Source organism: Diabrotica undecimpunctata, chromosome 4 (assembly GCF_040954645.1).
Source record: "Diabrotica undecimpunctata isolate CICGRU chromosome 4, icDiaUnde3, whole genome shotgun sequence".
NCBI lineage: Eukaryota > Metazoa > Arthropoda > Insecta > Coleoptera > Chrysomelidae > Diabrotica > Diabrotica undecimpunctata.
In genome coordinates, this window is record NC_092806.1 from 125,699,192 (window position 1) to 125,721,698 (window position 22,507).

Sequence of the window (22,507 nt, forward strand, 5' to 3'; positions counted from 1 at the left end):
TAGATGTTACGTTTTCTCTGTTTTGCTGTATGGTCGTAAAAGTTGGACAATGGACTCTGAAACAGATAAAAGAATAGGTGCCTTTGAAATGTATATATACAGACGGATGCTGAGAATTTCATGGATACAAAAAATTACCAATGGTGAGGTACTTCGACGTATGAGTAATCAAAAAGAATTACTCAGCATAATCAAAGATGAAAGATATGAATTACTCCAAATCATATTGGAAGGTAAAGTGCAGGGCAAAAGATCAGTTGGAAGACGCCAGAACTCGTGGCTGAAAGACCGGAGGAGATGGTTTGACCGCTCATCCACAGAAATTTTTCGTGCAGAAGTTTCCAAAGCTATAATTGTCATTTGGATCGCCAACCTTCGAAAGGAGACGGTGCAATAAGAAGAAGAAGAAGATTTTATGAGATTCGGTCGCTTCTTTTCAAAATGACGACTGTTAAATTGTGAAAATTATCTTAAACCATCTCTGACTGCTTTCAGATTATGTATCAAGTGCCATATATTATCATTTAAGAAAAATGTCCATACATAATTTACTTTATCGTATCCGGAAAACTATGATTTCTGAGCCCAGTATTCTGTGTCCAATGCTAGTTGATTGCCTGTCCATAAGTCGTCTATGTTGGCAGTTTCGCAGGCTAGTAGATGTTCCATGTTCTGTACTGCTCCTCAGTCACACTTGTTTCTGTTTGTCACACTTTGTCATTTCTGTTCAGCAGATCCCATTTGATAAGGTGTGACTTGGTCGGTACTACGCCAGTTGTTCAGAGGTTTAACATGCGCCATGTTGACCAGTCTCTTGAAATCCCGCTTTGTGGAGTTTCTGCTAGTGGGTAACAGGCTGGTGGTTTATCTAGCAAGGCGCTAAGAAAGAGTTTCTTGATTTTATTTTGCCAGGTAACGGTTCGTGGCCAAAAAAGTGAATTCGTGGGCCTTTCTACGGAAGGCAGGATCCGAGAGGCCTGAAGCTTTATAGAGTTTATCCAGAGGAGTTAATCTCATGCATTCGGTAATGAGTCTTCACGTTTCGTTCAGACTTGCGTTTATTTTCTTGAGGTGTGCAGATCCCTTCCATATCCGACATAATTGCACAACAGTCTAGGAACATACTGAGTGACACAAAAGCTTGTAAGTAAGGTATTACTTGCCATATTAAATTAAAAGTAGTTTTACAAAATGGCGTCAACTCTTCATTTTGAATAATTACGTCACTAGAACACTAAAAAAAATTACAGGTGCCTTAGTTTAGTTACCCAGAAGTGTATTCATCCATAGGATGATATAGGATGATAGTATGAAGGGCATTGCATACATTTTGTCCGAATTATTTAAATTAGTTGTTTTAAATTATATTTTTAGTGGTATGGTTGCTGGTATTGAGTTAAATTTTAGTAAAGTTTGTCATATGTTTACAATTTTCGTCAAATACAGTCCAAGTGAAAGCTAACGTGTTAATGCCTAGATTGTTTTAGTGAATATGTGTCTGCTGCTGTAGTAAGGTCTCTGACTGTACAAATATATTTAAATATGTCTATGTAGGTATCTTAATGAAAGATTAAAAAGGTAAGATGGTTAAAATATTGTCAGGTACATATTTAAAAACAATAATTTCAATACTTGCATTAAACTAATATGCCCTTTATACATTATTGTATGATTTGATTTTTCATCAATATGCTAGTGAAATATTAATTGCTACTGAGTACACCTGATATTGTTTTAGATATGATTATGATAATTTTTGTCTGTTAAAAGATGTTTCTTGATAGTGGCTAATATAAAATGAAGTATACTATGCTTTAGAATAAAATGAAAACGTCAATTTTTACGGCTAAAATAAGATTAATTTAAGATTAATGTTTCGGTGACTTTTACTAGCAACACTTCTTGCTACTAATTTTATCCCAATTCAGCCTCGAACGTCCACGGAAGCGTTGAATGTAAATCTCCTCTTGTTTCCAACCCCTTATTGCATGTGCCGCTCTGGTTCAATTTTCATTTATTTGCTTTAAGTCCATCGAGTTGTTGATCGATCGACGCATCGTTTCTCCTCACACTTTCCATCTATGGGTCTCTATCTCACTGTATCTATGTCACTCTCAGTTTAGTGATGCAGTTTGAAGATGTAGTTTATGTGAACGTTTCGGTTCCGTACGCCGTACGCAGTTTTCCATATGATGCTCATCTAAGATATATTCATGTTTTTAATTCATATATTTGGATGTAAACAAAATTTCTGTGGAGTTGTTCCATTATGTTGAGACCAGGATTGAGCCTGTCTAAAGATGGATGTTCTTGGATGATAAGATAGACGGCTGCTGAAAGATGTGATCACTATGGGTACTGAAGTAGTTTAATACATGAACGTCTTTAAACTCGTTTTTTTTCTTGTTCTTCCGTTTAGGCTTTCCTATCTTCTGTTTACTTGTATGCCACTTTCCTAAAAGTGGCAAAATTGAAATATTCTTAAATTTTCTCCACATTTTCCTTATTTCATAGATACTTACAATATCTCATTTTACCTTTGAGAGCACCAATTAAATTTCTTCGAATCCTTGTTTGGTAGCAAGTGATCGAGCATTAAATGCGGCAATCGTGAGATTGATGACTTGGAGCCATTTGAGTGAGGTTGGTTTGGTTGAGTTTTTAACATTTAAACACCGCATTCTGTTGTTCCTACGAGTAGATATTGAAAACACGATACAGAAAAAACTTCCTTTTTACATATCGTGAAAATACAAATCATTAATGATGCGTTTAAATTTAGTTTACAAGGGTGATCCCAGAAGTACCCGACCCAACAAAGAAAATACAACAATTTTGGAAAAAAATGTATATATTTTTTAACATAATCTCCTTTCATCCCTAGTATACACTCTACCCAGCAAAGTTTAATAAGTTCGATACCCTTTTTATAAGAAGAAGTGTCTTGCTCCTCAAAATAGACATTAACTACCAACTTCACGGTTGGAAAATCTTTGACCTTTATTCAAGTTTTCGAACAGAATAATCTGCGGTCTATTGGAATGAATGTTGACCATTGCAATAACGGATCTGTGAGCTGGCTTCTTGATGAAGTTACACTTTCTTCTTAGCCAAATGCGGTTCGTTTTTGTTTAATCTCTTCGCTTAAACGTTGCAATAATACTTGCCGTTCATAATTTCTCCGTTTTCAAGATTGTCAATGAAAATTGTCCCATACGTATCCCAAAAAACGCCATGACCTTGTCTGCAGATAAAACGATCTTCGCCTTCTTTGGACCCGATTCTCCCTTTTGAATCCTTTATTTTGATTGTTCTTATGTTTTGGGTGGCCGTGTTTCATCCATGGTTATGCAATGGCCCAAAAATTCTGATTTGTTACTGTAAAACTATCAATTTCTGTATTTCAATAACTTTCAATGTTGTTGTAAACACTCAATTGAAACATCTGCACGACACTGTTTTAGGTCGAGTGTGGGCAAACGTGGCACCCATCTTTCACACAGCTTTCTCATGTCCAAATTTTCAGTTAATATGCGATGTAACGAACTTTTTGAAATGGCTACTATGTCTGCTAGCACGCGCACTTTCGACATCGACATTCGACGATCATCCAATACCACTTTGTGAATTTTCTTTTCTGGAGTCCTCACCTCATTTGGTCGACCACTGCCACAGTCGTTTTGGCAGCTCGTACAGCCTCGTTCAAACTCTGCTATCCAATATTTTACTTATGTAAACGAAGGAGCAGACTCATCCAGAATCGAATCCAGTTCAGCTTTTCTATTGATTGGCCTTTCAAATAAAAGTATTGTATCACATAACGATGACAATTTTCTCCATTTTCAAAAATTCACTGAAAATGTTCATTATTGACGGCTGCAAAACAAATATTAAACAACGTGGCGTCTTCAAACTTGAAACGTATGCTTTATATATTGTGTACTTTCTAATACAGTGATATTTTTCAAACAACTACCGCCATGTCTAGGTCAGGCGGGGTCTTTCTAAAAAATATATTTTATAAAAAGTATGGTACTGTCACCAGAAGAAAGTTTGTACAATATTTTAAATTACTTTAATTATTATATTGAAAAGTAAAAACTAAATACTGTCGCTTTATTTGATATTAGCTATTATCAGATCTTTTACCTGAAGGTAAAACAAAAGGAATTGAACATACAAATCACTAAATCTTTTGTTGGTTAAGCTTTTATTCATTGCGTTACAACTTATTAATTATTTAATATTAATATTATAGTAATTATCAGCTAGTAAGAACCAATGCTGCGCATCTAGTATTTCCTAATGTCACAGTTGACGGGTGATATTATTGCCGTGCCCCTTCATTATTTCTTTCCGTGCTATTCAAATTTAATGTTTTAACACGACACATTGTATATAAATATATAATATGAAATATTACTGGCCCTAACCTTCACACGTTTAAGATTTTCTACACTATAGATCCCATAGTATTAATAAAAGGCATTGACAAACTATCAACAGTGACGGATTTCCATGACTTATGGATTTTAGAAAAGCATCTGACACTGTCAATGATGAACAATTAACCAGATATTCTGCGAAAGACAGGTATTGACGACAGGGATATTCGGATTGTGATAAACCTACACTGAGGTCAAACAAGAGTAAAAATAGCTAATGAACTTACCAAAAGTGTAGAGATCACATTGGTGTAAGTTGTCACCACTCCTCTTCAATATTTTTTCAGAGGAAATAATTAAAAATTGTATGGAAAATTTACAGAGGGCGTTAATGAATAACATAGAAATTCCGATTACACGGTGATCCTTACCAGTAACATAGATGAATTACAACAGCCAATGGAAAGGTTTAACGCAGTCAGTGAGGACTAACGTCTGAGGCTCAACTTCAAGAAGACAAAATGGATGCTGATAAGCAAAAACAACAACCTGCTCGACAGTTACGACCATGTATACCTTGGTACCAACGTAAATGCAAAATGGGGACAGGCCACAGAAATTAAGGTGAAAATAGAACGAGCTAGAGCAGCATTTAACAATATGAAAAAGCTCCTCATAAGTAAGGATTTGTCTCTTCCTCTCTAACTAGGACTAGTTAAATGCAACATTTTTCGGAACTTACTACAGGATCATGAACCCGAACATGTCACCAACATAGAGGTAATCCAGCGAATTGGAATAGAGAAAGAAATTGTTAGCACAATTAATCAAAGAAAACTTGAATGTCTAGACCACATATTGAGACACCATAAGTACCGCCTACTTCAATTGATTATCCAGGGAAAAATACACACCAGGCAGGAGCCAGGCAGAAGAAGACACTCGTGGCTGCAAAATCTGCGGAAATGGTTCGGGCTCACATCCGTCGAACTATTTAGAAGCGCCGTAAGCAAGATCAGAATTGCCAAAACTACCCTGGCGTAGATGTTCCGTTTGATCACAACTTATTAGTATCCAAGTTTAAGTATTTTTTGAAAAAGGCCCAAAAAACAAGGCAAATAATAGACAATGACATTTCTAAAAGAAAACGATATAAAAAGAAATCACAACAAGAACTAAATAAACATTTTTATTCAGTTCTTGTTGTGATTTTTCAAGTTCTTGTTGTTCTTGAGTTCTCAAGAATTCAAGGCACAGAAGAAAAAAATGTTAAAGGTTTAACATTTTTTTTAAGTAACAGAAGATTCAGTCAAGATATGGATAAAAGTAATGTTGCAGGAATCCTCAAAAGTACGCAACAAACGGCAACGAAACCCGGGATGACCAAAGAGATTCTTGAGTTAATTCATGAAAGAAGATAGCGCTAGAACAAAGAAATATAAAGAGATACATAAACTGTTTAAAATTAAAGAAAACTGTGTGACGGATGCATCGAGCAAAAAGACAGAAGAGGGAATGTAAAGGTAGTGAGGGCAAAAATATTGTTAGACGGGAAGTGCCATTTTGAGAGGCCACATTAAACAAGGAAAGAGAAATCAAATTTAGTTGGGTTATGTTATTGTTTGTCCCAACTGTCACATGAAAGCTTATTTATTTTGAAGTTTTTTAACAGTTGTGTCACATTTTAGACTATTATCGTTATTATTTAATTAAAACTTTCTTGTCTAAGACACATTCTGAAAAATATTTTATAGCTACTGTTTTATGACCTTATAAAAAAACATGAAATATTTTCCTAATTAAAACAATCATTATATTAAAATGTTCAAACTTTGTCCTAATTCCGTTAGATAAATTAGAACCCCTACACCACTGTATGATTATTGTGAAGTGTCGTAAAATTTAAATTTGGCGCCTTTGCATTTCCGGATATGTCCGCCATATTAAATTAAGAGGCCACTTTTATGAATTTTGGTATACTTTTCATAAAGATTAGATTCCCTCTTTTGTCTTTTTGCTCGATGGACGGATATGTGTGAAGGACTAGAGTTTTTACAGAAAAGATGTGATGACAGAACTTATTTGGAGATAACAATACACAAAATGTAAACCAGCATTTACCTTAACAGAATGATTTATCTATACTAAAATGGTCATGAAGTATGCAATACAGAACATAAAAAATGGTAATATTTGTATAGGTAAAAATTATTGAAGAGAAAAACTTGGACATGTTCGCCCAAATCTTCAACAACTTATATAGGACAGGTAAAATTCCTAGGGAATGGGTAACATCAGCTTTTGTTTCTCTTGCAAACACTAGCAACGCAAGAAAAATGCAGCGATTTTGTATGCAGTATTTCTAAAAATTATTGACAATCGAAGATATAAAAAATGCAAGGAAGACATGGGCCCGAAGCAAATTGGATTCAGTTGCGCGCTAGGAACCCGAGAAGTATTTGTCGTTTTAATAGAGAAGTGTTAAGATGAGCAAAAATAGATCTACTTATTCTTTATCCACTAGGAGAAAACTTTTGAAGCAAAACACAACAAATTGATGAAATGTTTACAAAGGACAAATCTGTATAAAAGTGATATCACAAGACACTGGTGACATTGAAGTCATGAATATTTGTAGAGGCTTGAGACAATGTTGCGTTTTATCTTCTCTGTTATTTAATCTGTATTAAGAGGAAATCTTTACAAAAGTCAATGAGTAAATCAACAACATCCGATATGCCGACGACACTAATCGCTAAAAACGAACAAGATTTAGAAACTTGATATAGAATCGAGCAAAAAGGACAAACCTTTTTTTATCCTGAGTCAATGCAAAGACAACTAAATGGTCATTTCTAAAAATGACCTCAATAAATTAACGGGCATCCGACTACGTAGATTGAAAGATTTAAATACCTTGGCTGGCTAATCAATAAGACACTAAATCCAGATCAAGAGATAAAAAACAGGATAGGATAGACCACAAATGCTGTCCTATGAATGCGACTATTTTTTTATTGCAAATGATCATAAACTTCCGCTCAGATACCGTGTTGTAAAATGTTATACAAGTGGTATGGAAGCCAGGACGTTAAAAATTAGTACAATGCGACGAATGGAAAGTTTTGAGATATATGTATTTAATCGCTTGTTGAAAATTCCTTGGACGAACCACGTCCGAAACGAAGAAAGTCTACGACAAATGGGCGTACATCGAGAACTTTTAAACTTATGTACGAAAGATATAACGTCCTACAGCTGATAATAGAAGATATGATTGAGGACAGGCGAGATTTGTATTTTCAATTTAATTGTACTTTTACCAAAACTTTAACTTGGATCGATAAATATTCAATTTTATTTATTGATACTTGTTTTAATTTGTTAACATTTGCAACTGATTTAAACAAAATGTTTAACTATCGGCCTTAACATGACTTTGCTCCTCTTTCAGATACAATGGTTTGTACTGGATGCTGTGCAACATTAGACCACATAGTAACTTACTTATTTAAGCAATTAACTCAAAAAGGTAAGTCAACAAAGTAATTAAATAATAATATTTTTATATAAGACGCCGAATTGTATTCTTGCTTCTGGATAAATTATCTAGAAATTACGAATTTTGTAATAGAAAACAATAGTTATTTAACAAACCAGGGGATCGATAACTGCAAAATTTATACAAATCTTTCTCGACGTTGAGACAATCTCAGTAAAAGAGATGACGGCATACTATTTTCTTTGACATGGAGAGAGAGAGATTTGTCTGTATGAGTTTAATGTGTTTAGAGATTGATCGCTTTTTTGATAGGAATCGTTAGGGATTGTCTCCATAGTGATGGGAATTGTTGGGAAGACCAAAATGTTGTCAAACAGTTAAAGTATTTTCTCGTATGTATTTTGATAAAGATTTTTTAAATAGATAGACGGAGACCACATAATTTAAATAAAGTAAATGTGAGTAATCCCCGAGCACAACCTTTGGTTGTTCAGGGATTTTCTTTCGTTTTTGTTTATTTGTCTTAAACTTTTACAGTAATCTAATAATAAATTTATGTAGTGTATATAATAAGTGTATTACGATTGTAACATTTTTTGTGGAAGTAAATAAACATTATATATTGTATGTATTGCCTAATATTGTACCTCATAAGTATTGTTTTCTTAATTCTCAGATTTTTTTTCTAATTGCAACCTGTATCATATTTATTAACAAATTTAACTTGCTAATACCTGTTTTTTTTTCTAGTGTATCCTGGGAAAGAGCAACGTGTAGGAATGACAACAAACAGTGACATGTTCCTAAAAGTTTTGGAGATGCATCCGGAAATTCTTCAGCAAATCCTTAGTACCGTATTGAACGTAATAATGTTTGAAGATTGTAGAAATCAATGGTCAATGTCGCGTCCGCTACTAGGACTCATTCTACTTAACGAAGATTATTTCAATCAAATGCGAGAAAGTATAATTCGAAGCCAACCTCCCGATAAACAGGCAGCAATGGCGCAATGGTTTGAAAATCTTATGGAGGGTATAGAAAGGAATTTACTTACAAAAAATAGGGACCGGTGAGTATGAAATCAGATTACATATACTATGAAAAAAAGTAGTTTTTGTTTTACTTTAATTTAATTCGATTATGTAGAAAACTGGGCCATTATAAAAACATTATTAAAAAACTTGGAGAAAACATATATAAATTACTTAACTACAGTCGGTCCCAAACCCTTCTTTCAGTGCGTCACTAATTTTGACGTCATGTAGGATTTTATGTCGAGAATTATTGCATGACATTTTAGTTAAATTTGACAGTTGCAGGATCCTAATCTCTCTTTTTCTAATTGAAAATAATTTGATAATTTTAATATTAGTCTTTGTTCTTTCTCGATATATCTCGGCATATTTAAAATATTTTTATGACAATAAATACAAAATTAATCTAAGTTCTATGTATAATAATCACAGACTCACGTTTTTTTCTGTCACTTCTAGCTTAATGTGTTAGAGAGAATTCGATCAACTATGACGCACTTCTTGAGTACACCGTTCTTGAGTATGCATTTAAAAGACTAACGTGGCAACAGAAAGGAATATCCATCGATGGAGAAAGATTAAACCATCTACGTTTTGCGGACGATATCGTGCTTCTGTCAGATAATCTGGGAGAGATCAAAGACATGCTCCAAGAACTGAATTACATACTACAAGAAACTGGGTTGGAGATAAATTTCGAGAAAACCAAAATGATGACCAATATGGTTCCCAGCGAAGAGATACAGATCAATAACAACAAGGTAGAATTAATCGATAAATACACATACTTGGGTCATGAAATCAGAATAACCAGAGACAACCAAACCTGCGAGCTAAATAGACGAATCACGTTGGGATAGGCGGCATATGGAAGGATGAGAGACATTTTTAAAACAAATACCCCAATTCACCTGAAAAGGAAGGCATTTAACCAATGCATCTTACCAGTCTTGACCTACGGAGCGGACCCTAACTTTAACGAAAGCTACTGCCGAAAAACTGAGGGTAACACAAAGGCGAATGGAGAGATCAATGCTGGGCCTGACCTTGAAAGATCGCGTGAGAAATGAGGAGATACGCCGACGAACTGGCGTAGACGATATTATACTGCGAATCAATAAACAAAAGTGGAGGTGGGCTGGACATGTTGCTAGAATGGAAGACGGAAGATGGACGAAGAGATATTGGAGTGGAGACCAAGAGCCGACAAGCGAAGTCGAGGCGGACCACCCACCCGATGGACCGACGACCTAAGGAGAATAGAAACAAACTGGATTGCAGCAGCTAGAGATAGAGAGAACTGGAGACGTTTGGAGGAGGCCTATATCCAACAATGGATGTGAAAATGTTGCTGGATGATGATAATGATGATGATGACGCACTGAAAGAAGGGTTTGGGACGAACTATAGAGTAAAAGTGTTTAGATAAACGGAGTTAGCTAAATTAAAACACAGTGTTAAACCCAATATCTGCACATTGTTCAATCGGAAGTTGTCGTTAAATAACTACAATAAAATATGTATATTGGTGATAATACATACTAAAAAACAACCAATCTGCATTAATAATAAGACCAAAATTAAAGACCTCCCAATATATGTTATGATTTGATTCCTTTTGAGATTCCTCCAACTATTGAGGTTGATTACCATCATAGTGATTCGTATTTTAGTGGTAGCCGCTCTAAAAAGTTCTACTGAGCCGTAATTCTACCACTCTCGAAAGCCTATGGTTTTTTTCAAGGGTAAAGATCTTCCTTACATGATAAGTCTTGATACTCTATACTGATATTTCGGGTAAAATGACCTAAATATTCTCATTTTCTCAATTTGCTAGTTCTTATGACTCTCCGCACTTCGACATTTGTAACTCCCACAGAATTTTTTATTATCTACCTATATCACTACATTTCAAATGCTTTCAACCTCTTTATGTGTTCTATTTTTAGTATCCAGCTTTCCAGTGAGGAAATAACAAACATATATTTACGAAACACTATGATTTATTTTACATTTATTATACACACGAAATATTAATGAAGTGTTTATTTTAATTTCAGATTTACTCAGAACTTGTCAATGTTTAGAAGAGATATAAATGATTCTTTGAAGGGACCCAATGTAAATAGTTCGTCAGTTAGTGATATGATGACTTCATAGTGACTTAAGAGTAGCTCTAAAAATGTGAGGTTATGTGCTGTTGTATGTATTGTGACATATTGTTATTTTAGGTACACTTTGCATTTATTTTGTTTGAAAAAATGATGTCTACTAGCGAAAATGTGTACTTTTTGTTATTGCTCGGTGTATGCTGCAGATCGTTGATGACTGGATTTTTTTATAAGTTATTAGTACAGAAGAAAATAAATAAATGCATTGATTATCTATGTTCTTGTTTGTTAATGCCCATTTTTATTTTATTCGCCAAAAATCTCACTGATTCAAGTTATAAACAGAATAAGTAACCAAAATATTTAAGTTTTAAAGTTAATCTTATCCATAATAGTACACCATTATTTAAACAATGGAAGATTTGTGCTATAAATCAAGTACAACAAAGATTCCAGATCTGCGCTATTTAGCTATCTGATGCGAACGCTAAATGGTTGGAACAAGAGAAGATTAAAAACCTGTAGTTTTTAGTAGATAGGCATGGTTCTCACATCTCTTTAGACCTAAAGTAATTTTTGTGATACAAATGGTATAATTTTATACGCATTTTCACCAAACCCGACGCACATACTACAACCGGCGGATATTTCGGTGTTTAAGCCACTAAAAGTGTATTGGAAAAATGCTGTACGAAAATGCGAAAGCCAAAATGAAGGAAAAGCGTTTTTAAAACTAAATTTTTACCCAGTTTTTCGTAATTGCATCATTCTCAGATGCCAACAAATATTAAAAACGGTTTTAAGGCTTACAGCTTGTAAGCTGTAAGCTCGTTTACAGGCTGACAGTAATTAATGAAAACGTAAAGATCCAATAGTTCGAATTACTCAAAAAGATCTTAACAGTACTCTTAAAGTATTACTTTAAGAGTACCGTTATGATCTTTTATAACTTTTATAAAACAAAAATTTTCCGAAGAATGCATAAATATTACGCCCATTGTTGAAATCGTTAATTCTTTACAATTGCAGACCTATAAAACAAACCTTGAAAGTTTTACAGAAACTGAAAATGGCATTGTTAATTGTGCAGAGTATGAAGTGGCCGCCGAAGGTACTTGTAACTTATCTGTTACAAGTATGTAATCTTATCCATAATAGTACACCATTATTTAAACAATGGAAGATTTGTGCTATAAATCAAGTACAACAAAGATTCCAGATCTGCGCTATTTAGCTATCTGATGCGAACGTATATATTTTTTGAATTTGTTACCAATGCATTAATTTAATAAATGGTTGGAACAAGAGAAGATTAAAAAACCTTTAGTTTTTAGTAGATAGGTATGGTTCTCACATGTCTTTAGACCTAACGTAATTTTTGTGATACAAATGGTATAATTTTATACGCATTTTCACCAAACCCGACGCACATACCACAACCGGCGGATATTTCGGTGTTTAAGCCACTAAAAGTGTATTGGAAAAATGCTGTACGAAAATGCGAAAGCCAAAATGAAGGAAAAGCGTTTTCAAAACTAAATTTTTACCCAGTTTTTCGTAATTGCATCATTCTCAGATGCCAAAAAATATTAAAAACGGTTTTAAGGCTTACAGCTTGTAAGCTGTAAGCTCGTTTACAGGCTGAGAGTAATTAATGAAAACGTAAAGATCCAATAGTTCGAATTACTCAAAAAGATCTTAACAGTTCTCTTAAAGTACTACTTTAAAAGAACTACTTTAAGTAGTACTTTAATACTTTAGTAGTACTTTATTAAAGTACTACTTTAAGAGAACCTTAAAGTACCGTTAAGATCTTTTATAACTTTTATAAAACAAAAATTTTCTGAAGAATGCATAAATATTACGCCCATTGTTGAAATCGTTAATTCTTTACAATTGCAGACCTATAAAACAAACCTTGAAAGTTTTACAGAAACTGAAAATGGCATTGTTAATAGTGCAGAGTATGAAGTGGCCGCCGAAGGTACTTACAACATATTAATGTTGAATAAGTCAACGTCAGTAAAGTAAATAAATTGTTAGAAAGTGTTTTAAATCATTCGTTGCCTTCTGTAAGTACAGTTATAGAAATTTTTGAAGAAACACTCTGCCATTATTTTCGAATTGCACTAACAATAAGTCTACGAATAATAATTCTACGTTAAACGGTCTGAAAACTTCAAGTGCCTTGACAGTTTTACAGGAGAAAATCCTGACGTAAATATTGCTGTAACTGCAAACGAAGAATCACCATTTGCTAAACACTTAAAATATTCTCAGTCACTTAAGAAATTTTCTAGACCCTTTCGTGAACGATTTCCTAGTGCTATATCGTCAAGGGCGTGGAGGCATTATAATAAAAAAAGAAAAAGGAAAACGAGCAGAAAAATAGATTGGAGAATAGGAACTGAAAACTAAATAATAACAACAAAAATGTGGTGTTTATTTAGAAAATCTCTAAAGCGTGACTGAAAAAAATAGCGAAAAGAATGTTGGCTGTGCCTCTTGTTTAATCTGGTATCACCTAAAATGCATTAAATTCAAGGGACGTGTCTACAGTCACATCGGTCGAACTATTCAGAAGCGCCGCAAATAAGATCAGAATTGCCATGTTAATAGCCAACGTTCGCAACGGACAGGGCACTTGAAGAAGAAGAAGAAGTGTCTACAGTGAAGTGGTAGAAGAAGCTTTGTGGTGTGATGTATGTGACAAATAAAAATTATAACAAATGTATTTTTTAATTGTTTGTAGCCGCTTTTTTATCGATATTCTGTATGTATTTCATATCTTTGATAATTTGTTCATCATTTCTTTCGAGAGTAGTATGCATTTTTTTATCTGCTACAAATTATTTCTTGTTTTCTATTTTTCATAATTAAAACTAACCTAATATAGGTGAGTTTTAGAGATATTCCCTAATACCACACTGTCTGAAGAGAGTCAATAAAATAAGGGCCGACTAGTAACTTATTTCTGGACGACTATTAAAATGCACTGTCCGACTACTAATAAAATAGATATCCGTTAGTAACTATTAATAATACATATATCTTAAATTTATAATATATAGAAATATTGGGAACACTTCAAAGTCACTTTTAAAAAAAGATTTATTTACAATGTATAAAACTAACAATAATTTTGAACTACAAAAATGTAAAGATAACTTTCAAAATATAAAAATGGACACCGAGAACATGTGTCTTGCTAATTTATAATATTCCTTTGCTGTCTCTGCATTTTCCATAGGCGGCGACTATATTTCTCCTCCTTCCTTTGGTTCTGACTTCGTCCTCGAAGTCTCTTTGAATATGGTTTCTAATATCGAGATTGGGGTGGCTGTAATTTGGGTCCATAGAGCAATTTGGAAATTCTCTTCCTTTTCTTAATTACAATTGTCAATAATATTGCTAAAACAGAAATTATTAGAAATATGGCTGTGGCTCCAAGTCCTGTTGAAATCTCCGGTAGGTTTTGCAGAGGAACAATGGGTTGAATTTGGCCATGAGTTTCTGGAATTTTTAATTTTTCTATTTTCAATCGTTTATCTGGCATCAATTTAATTGGAATGACTTCGGGGCTGGTTGGAATAATATTTCAAATGATTAGGGTTATTTTTAGGATGGCTAGGCGGATTATTATTTGATTTTGGCATTTGTTGTCGTTTTAAAAAATTCATATACTGCTGTTGATTTTTATGATTGTCGTATGATATACATTTTTGAAGAGCTTCGTCTAAGGAATTTAATTGAAAGTGGGACAGGTACTCGCAGTAGGGTTCATTAATACCAGTGCAAAAGGTTTTTAGAGCAATGTTTTTAAAATATGGGGTTTTAAATTCTACCGTTTCTGGATTTTTGTGTAAAGAAATATGTTGTAATAAATCATTAAGGTTATTTAAAATTCTCTGATGATATTGATCGTAATTCTCTTGTGATTTTTGTACAGTTGTTGAAAGTTGGGTGACTATTATATCTTCTGAACGTCTCCGTATTTGGTTAAAAGTAAGAGCCTGATTTCGGTCCAAAGGGTTTTATTAGACGACTATATTTCTATATAGTTGCTAAAATTATTCAAGAATTTAAGAAAACTATTCAATTTATGCATTAAAAAATTGACATTAAACAAAACTGGTCGACCACCGGCCAAATCAACTTACTCTATTCAATCGACTCAGTCCCAACGGTCTAGTAAATTAAGTAATGACTTTTTTGCCTATGTTCATATTTTGACTTAAAGTTAATATAATATGTAGAACCAAGTACACCAAGCATCAATTAAAACAATATACCTAATACAGGTTTACATGATTATTTTTGAAATTTTATAGTCGTTTTTTTTAAAGTATATTACAGCAATCATTCACATATCCTTAAGTTAGCATATAGAAGAACATTTTTAATATTCTTCTTCTTTCAGTGCCTATTCGTTCCGAATATTGGCAATCATTCTGGCTATAATTATTTTATTGACTGATGCTTTAAATAGATTCGTTGTTGTTGTGGAGAACCATTTCCTCAGGTTCTTCAACCATGATATTCTCTTTCTCCCAATTCCTCGCTTTCTGAATACTTTACCCTGTAGGATTACCTTCAGTAATCTGTATTTAGTGCTGTTTCTCATTATATGTCCGAGATATTCCAACTTTCTCCTTTTAATGATATACATCACCTCTCTTTCTTTGCCCACTCTTCGTAATACGGTCTCGTTGGTTATCTTGTCTGTCCATGATATCCTTAGAATTCGCCTGTATAGCCACATCTCGAAGGCTTCAAGTTTTTTCTCCATTGCTTCAGTTAGTGTCCAGGATTCAACTCCGTAATACAATATTGAGAAGATATAACATCGTAGGAGCCTTACTTTTATCTCCAGATTAAGATTGTGGCTTTTAAAGAGTTTGGCCATGTTATTGAATGCACTCCTAGCCTTCTCTATTCTACATTTTATTTCCTGTGAGTGATCCCATTGTTCATTTACTATTGTTCCAAGATAGTTATACTGTTTTACTCGGTCCACTGGTGTATTATTGATAAGTAGTTGAGCGTCTCTAACTTTATTTTTGCTGATGATCATAAATTTAGTTTTTGTTATATTTACTTGAAGTCCAAATCTTTCACTTACTTCATTTACTTTGTTTATCAGTTGCTGTAAACTGTTCAAACTGTCTGCAAAAATAACGGTGTCGTCTGCATAACGGATGTTGTTTAGGCGTTCTCCATTTAGAAGTATTCCATGTTCGCATTTTTCCAAGGCTTCACTAATAGAAGGCTTCCAAGGCTTCATTTTTAATATAAAAGACATTAAATAACAGTAAAACTAGTCGAAATAATTTCGGATTTTTCAAATTATAATAATTAAATTTACAAGTGACAGTTATTATTTTGGCGAGAGCGTTTTCAACAGCTTAAATTTTGGCGAGAGCGCTAGTTTAATTTTTAGAAGTTTCAGCAATACTAAAACTGGATGTCGATACAGGTAGTGTATTACTGATTGCATAACTAATAGATGCTGGCTGTTTGGAAATTTCAAAATAGTCTCTAAATCTTAAAAGTCTCAAAAAGAAATATTCTTAATAAATAAATAAATACTATATTAAAATTTTAGAAACTCAATTTCTCTCTAAGTTTGGACATTATTCACTAGATGTCACCCAAAGGTGGTAGGTAACAGGTTGTGTAATATGGTAAATATTAACCCAATACTATAAATAATAGTAGTAACCAAATTATTCATTGGAAAAGAATACTACAATTTGTTAATAAAAATTAAACCTTTTAGAGAAAAATTCAGCAATCGCCCCACATATCCTTCAGATATTATATAAAATAATATGTAAAAAAAAATTTACTCAAAAAATAATTCTGAATTTGTTGTTATATTATAGATAACACAACTAAAATATTGAATTTATGAAGTTAATATCATCTAAAATGAAACTATACTTATAGTATATAATAAAATAATATTAATTTAGTAATTTTTCTGATCTGGTTACATTAAAGATTAAAGTGTTTTTTAATCCCTAAAATGTTTGGCTGTGTTTATTATGCAACCAGTTATATGTAAGTGTCTAGCGACAATGTTGGCCGAATTGGTATAGCATTCGCCGCATTCGAAAAAGGTATTTAATTCGCCAAAATTTAGACTGTCAAAAGCGCTCTCGCCAAACTTTTAAATATCATTTTTGTAAAAGGAATAAAATTAAATTTTTACTGTAATTTGGAAGTTGTAATTATTTCTCATAGAAACTGTTCTAATTCGACATAATGGCAAAACAGAGTAATTGTCAAATTGCTTATCATTGTATAGTGTCACATTTACAAAGTTTGTAACTATTAAAACTGTTTCATATTATTTGTGAGTTGCATATTGTTTATGTTGTGAGTTTTTACATAGTTTATGTTTTAATTGCAATATTTATTCGGACCGCTTTCGCAATATTGGAAACTTCCAAATTGATTCTAAATAAAACTGTCATGTACAATAAACCTGGATAGGTAGAAAGCAGGCTCAAAAGTTAAGCGCTTTTTTGGTTAACGTAAAAATTAACTCCAGGGAATGTCTGTTTTTGAATTTAAATTAAACTAAGAAACTAACGGCGAGTGTTGGGAATTGGGTCAACATAACTAGGCTGAGAGTACAGAAACGGTTTATTTAAAACTAAGTCAAAAAGGAAGTAAAAAAAGTTCTTTTCAACAAGAGCCTAAAAACTGGCCCACAGCCAGAATCAGAATCCTTTCCCAAACTTTCCGAGACAACTCCGTATTTATTTATTTATCGTATGGCAATTACAACACATTTAGAACAAATACACAAGCACTAGTAATATAGGTATTTGACAAACTTTAAATAGTTACAAACAAACATCAAGTGTATTTATATAATCAATTGACTCTGAAGTTGCAAACAGGAAGTCTTCAGGGCTACCATTGTAGGATCTTGAGGGACACTCTTGAATAATGTGGTCGATGGTTTGGTTCTCCCCACAGTCACATTGAGGAGACGGGTTCTTTCCCCATTTATGTAGCATGTATGCACATCTGCCATGTCTGGTTCGGATCCTATTTAGAGTGGACCATGTTTTGCGTGGAAGATCAAAACCTGGTGGCTTGTGGGTAATGCAGGCCATGTTATTTTGCCATTCGTTCCATTCTTGGGACCATGCATTCGTGATGTTGAACTCCTCATGTATCATTCTTGCCGTTTTCATTGGTGGTTTTCTAGAACGGAGACGGGTATTTCGTGCATCCTCGGTATCTTGGTGGATCGGCAGGTTTATATTGTTCATGATCTTTTTGTATTCACGTGTAAGTGCGTCGACTCGTCGTAAATGTGGAGGTGGGATGTGACTTAATACTGGAAGCCATGTCCCGTGTCCCGCGTTTACCGGTAAAAATTTAATTTCAACTTCTTCTTTAGATGCAAATCCACTAATGGATGTTAGCGATCACATTTTCCATTAATTCTCTATTTCTTGCAATATGTATCAGAGATTGTATGTCGTTAATCCCTGTCCATTGCCTTATGTTTCGGAGCCAGGACATTTTCTTGCGTCCCATTCCTCTCTTGCCTTCAATTTTACCCTCGATTATAAGTTGGAGGAACTGGTATTTTTCATTTCGCATGATGTGACCTAGATACGCCGTTTTCCTTTTCTTGATGGTTTCGAAAAGTTGGCGTTCTTGGTTTATTCTTTTAAGGACATCTATATTTGTGATTTTCGCTGTCCATGGTATTTTTAGGATACGGCGATAGAGCCACATTTCGAAAGCTTCTAATCTGTTTATATCCCTCGTTTTGAGTGTCCAGCCCTCTACGCCATATAGCAGCACTGACCACACGTAGCACTTAGTAAACCTTAGTCTCAGTTGAAGATCGAACTCTGAACAAGTCAGTACCTTCTTGAATTTTACGAAAGCTTGTCGAGCTTGCTCAATGCGACATTTTACTTCCCTGTCCGATGCCCAATCTTCAAAAAGCCACGATCCCAGGTATTTAAATTTACTCACTCTTTCAATGGACTTAGTATTCAGTGTTATGGTGGAGTTTTCAAGTGCATCCAAGTTTCTGGAGATGATCATAAATTTGGTTTTTTTGGTATTAATCTCTAATCCCATTCGCTTACTGTATTCTCCGATTATAGTGACAAGTTGTTGAAGATCGACTATGTTGTCACAAATTAAGACACCATCATCAGCATATCGTATGTTGTTGATCAGTACTCCATTCACTTTGATTCCCATCTTTGCATCCTCCAGAGACTCTTAAAATATGGCTTCCGAATAAATGTTAAATAAAAGAGGGGAAAGCACACATCCCTGTCGAACGCCCCTTCTTATATGTATGGGTTTGGATATAGAATTGTCTATTTTTAACTGTGCCGTTTGATGCCAGTACAAGTTTTCAATGCATCTTATGTCTTTTTGGTCTATATCAACTTTCGTGAGGATCTGCATTAACTTGTGGTGTTGGACACGATCAAACGCTTTTTGGTAATCCAAAAAGCATAGAAATACATCCTTCTTCTGATCGTAACAATTTTGGACCAGCACCTGTGTTGCTACTATTGCTTCTCGTGTTCCTAAACCTTGCCTAAACCCGAACTGGGAGTCACTGATGTCCCATTCACATTTTTTGTATAATCTTTGATGTAGTATTTTTAAGAATATCTTTAAAGTGTGACTCATCAGGCTAATGAGTCTGTGATCCTCACATCTTTTTGCATTGACTTTCTTGGGCAGGGGAATAAAGGTAGAGCGTAACCACTGTTGAGGATAGCAGCCAGTTTCATAAATTAAGTTAAATATTTTGTGTAGTGCTGAAATTCCCCTTTCATCCAGTAATTTGAGTATTTCTGACGGGATTTCATCTGGTCCAGGTGCCTTATTGTTTTTTGAATTTAATATTGCCTTTTCTATCTCCTCTTTGGTGATTGAAGGGCCAGTCAGCTGGTCGTCTGTATAAACTTCACTCATGGGTCTTTCGTCATGGAAGAGCTCCTGGATATAATTTTCCCATATATCAATTTTCTCCTTTTCACCCAGCACTATCTGGTTATCCTGATTAACTATGGTAGTTGGTCTTCGTTTTCTGTATATTCCAGCAGTCTCCTTAAGCTTTTTATGTAAATTACGGTCGTCGTGCTGTCGTTGTAAATGTTCTAGATCGATACATTGTTGCTTAAGCCATTCATTTTTTGCTATTCTTATTTTTGCTTTTATTTGCCTGTTAATGTTTTCATACATATTGCTGCCATCTTGTTTATTCTTGTGTCTTCGTCGTTCTTCCATTAGTAATAGTATTTCGTCTGTCATCCATTTTTGCCTCTTGTTATTTCGTTTGTTATTTCAACGCAATTTCAGAATGTTTAATATTTGGATATATTTGGATTCAAATATTATTTTAAAATATGCAGAATTAACAGAGAAATCGTAAGATAAGAAAGAAAGAACAGATGTGGTTTCGCTTAGCGGCATTTGCCAATGTAAATAAACAACTGGATTATGTTTATTCTCTTCGAAGTTCTATTTACTTAATTCTTTTATCTTTTTTTTTATTAATTTGTGGTATACATTTTTTTTTGTTTTTCCATATTATTTGAAAATATTAAAAGATTACGGTTTATTGGAAAACAACATTTAGAATTTATTAATTCCTTATAAAGTTCGTTTATGTTATTAAATCGTAAATCACATTCTAATATAATATGTGATAGATCGCTAATTTGGCACAAGTACAATTGGGAGTATTTGATAAGCCGATTCCACGCATGTAAGATGGCGCAAGAGCATGATTTGCTCTCAGCCGATTAATGGTCTTTATAAAATGTCGATTAGATTCTGTGTAAAACCATCTTCTTGAGGGTATCCTAGGGTTTCAATGATAGAAGTTTAAGCCAATCTTACATTCTCTGTAATGTATTAAATAATCTGTCGCCGGAATTAAATTTTTGTTTACTATTTCTCCGAGCATATATGCTGATTTAGCCAAATTGTCAATAATTTCATTGTCTTTTATACCCGAATTGCCCTTGATCCATGTAATTGTTACTGTTAATCCTAATTGTATATTTTCATACAGAATTTTCAGTTCAAGTGGTTTATGTGTTTGACTGTTTGAATGTTATTAAATCTGTCGACCGCGCATTTACTGTCAGTAAATATAACATAGTTGCTAGTCGGATTCAATACTGCATACCGAAGAGCAAACATTACTGCCATCATTTCTGCTGTGTATATTGAGCATTCACTGCGTAAGCTATATTGGTGATGGTAATTTTTATTTTCGTGGAACATTGCGTTCCACTTGCATCTTTTGTCCCATCAGTAAAGATGTACTGATAATTTGTCCATTTTTCTTTAATAATTATATCAAACATATTTGGGTGTAAATATGAGTTTAAGTAGCATATTTTAACCTTTTTAGAAAATAGTGTTTTTGCCATTTTGGCTTTTATAGAGAATATCGTTATATTTTACCGTACTTAGATAGCTTTCTACCAAAGGTATATATTTTTTAGTTCTCCAGTACCTATGAGTGAGGTCTAAAACTGATAGCTCATGAAGATCTTGAAGGTATTTACAATTTTTGGACATAATTCGGATTGTAAATTTGTCGCTAAGGAAGTGGAGGCGTAAATGCAATGGATGTTTCACCGCTTCAATTTCCATTATTTGGACTGGAGTGGATTTTAAATAACCTAGGCATAATCTCAGGCATTTATTTTTTTTTAACTTCAAGTTTGTTTAGATGTGTATTTACCGCTGATCCAAATAAATGACAGTTATAGTCGAAAATCGGCCTGATCATGTTCCTGTAAAACATCAAAGCAATATTTGGGTCTGCTCCCCAATTTGTTTTACAGAAAGCTCTTAATATGTTCATTGAGTTTTCTGATTTTTTAACAATTTGATGAATGTGATCTTTCCATAATAATTTCCTGTCTAGATAGGTACCAACATACTAAATACAGTTTTTTATAGGGAAATTAAATTTTCCCACATTAAGATTGCCTTGCGGGACTCTATGTTTTTGTGAAAAGTAACACACCTCAGTTTTTGTGTCAGAAATTGATAATCCTACTTCTTCATAGCACTGATTTACGATTTCTAATGTGACTTTCAAATTCATACAGGGTCAGAGTGCTAAAGACAGTGTTTTTTGGGAGACTAGATGGTAGAAGATCGGTAGACCGTCCCAGAAAAAGATGAAAGGGTGATATTGAAGCTGATTTATCTAGTAGTACGGTACAACAGTGAGAAATGAAAGCGCAAGATCATAGAAGACGGAGGGTTATAGTGGATGCGGCGAAGACTCACCCCGAGTCATAAAGCCAGTCAAGAAGAAGAAGACAATTTGCCGCGACCAAATATCAATGTAATATACGATTCAACTTATTGCGAAAGCCTAGGTTGTCGACTTGCAAATATCCCCATCGTCATAAAACTTATGTCATAGAATAATTAACAATCAGA

The 22,507-nt window shown here is 33.9% G+C and overlaps 1 protein-coding gene across 2 annotated transcripts in view; it reads left to right on the forward strand.

Moving 5' to 3' along the window:
* Positions 1-11,308, forward strand: part of Ranbp16 (Ran-binding protein 16) — a 67,910-nt gene extending 56,602 nt beyond the window's left edge. For both annotated transcript variants that reach the window (XM_072530189.1, XM_072530190.1), the window contains exons 12-14: positions 7,840-7,917; positions 8,638-8,956; positions 10,982-11,308. In XM_072530189.1, coding sequence (XP_072386290.1) covers positions 7,840-7,917; positions 8,638-8,956; positions 10,982-11,081 — 497 coding nt within the window. In that variant the 3' untranslated portion in view covers positions 11,082-11,308. The remainder of the gene's footprint in view (positions 1-7,839; positions 7,918-8,637; positions 8,957-10,981) is intronic.
* Positions 11,309-22,507: the final 11,199 nt, after the last annotated feature.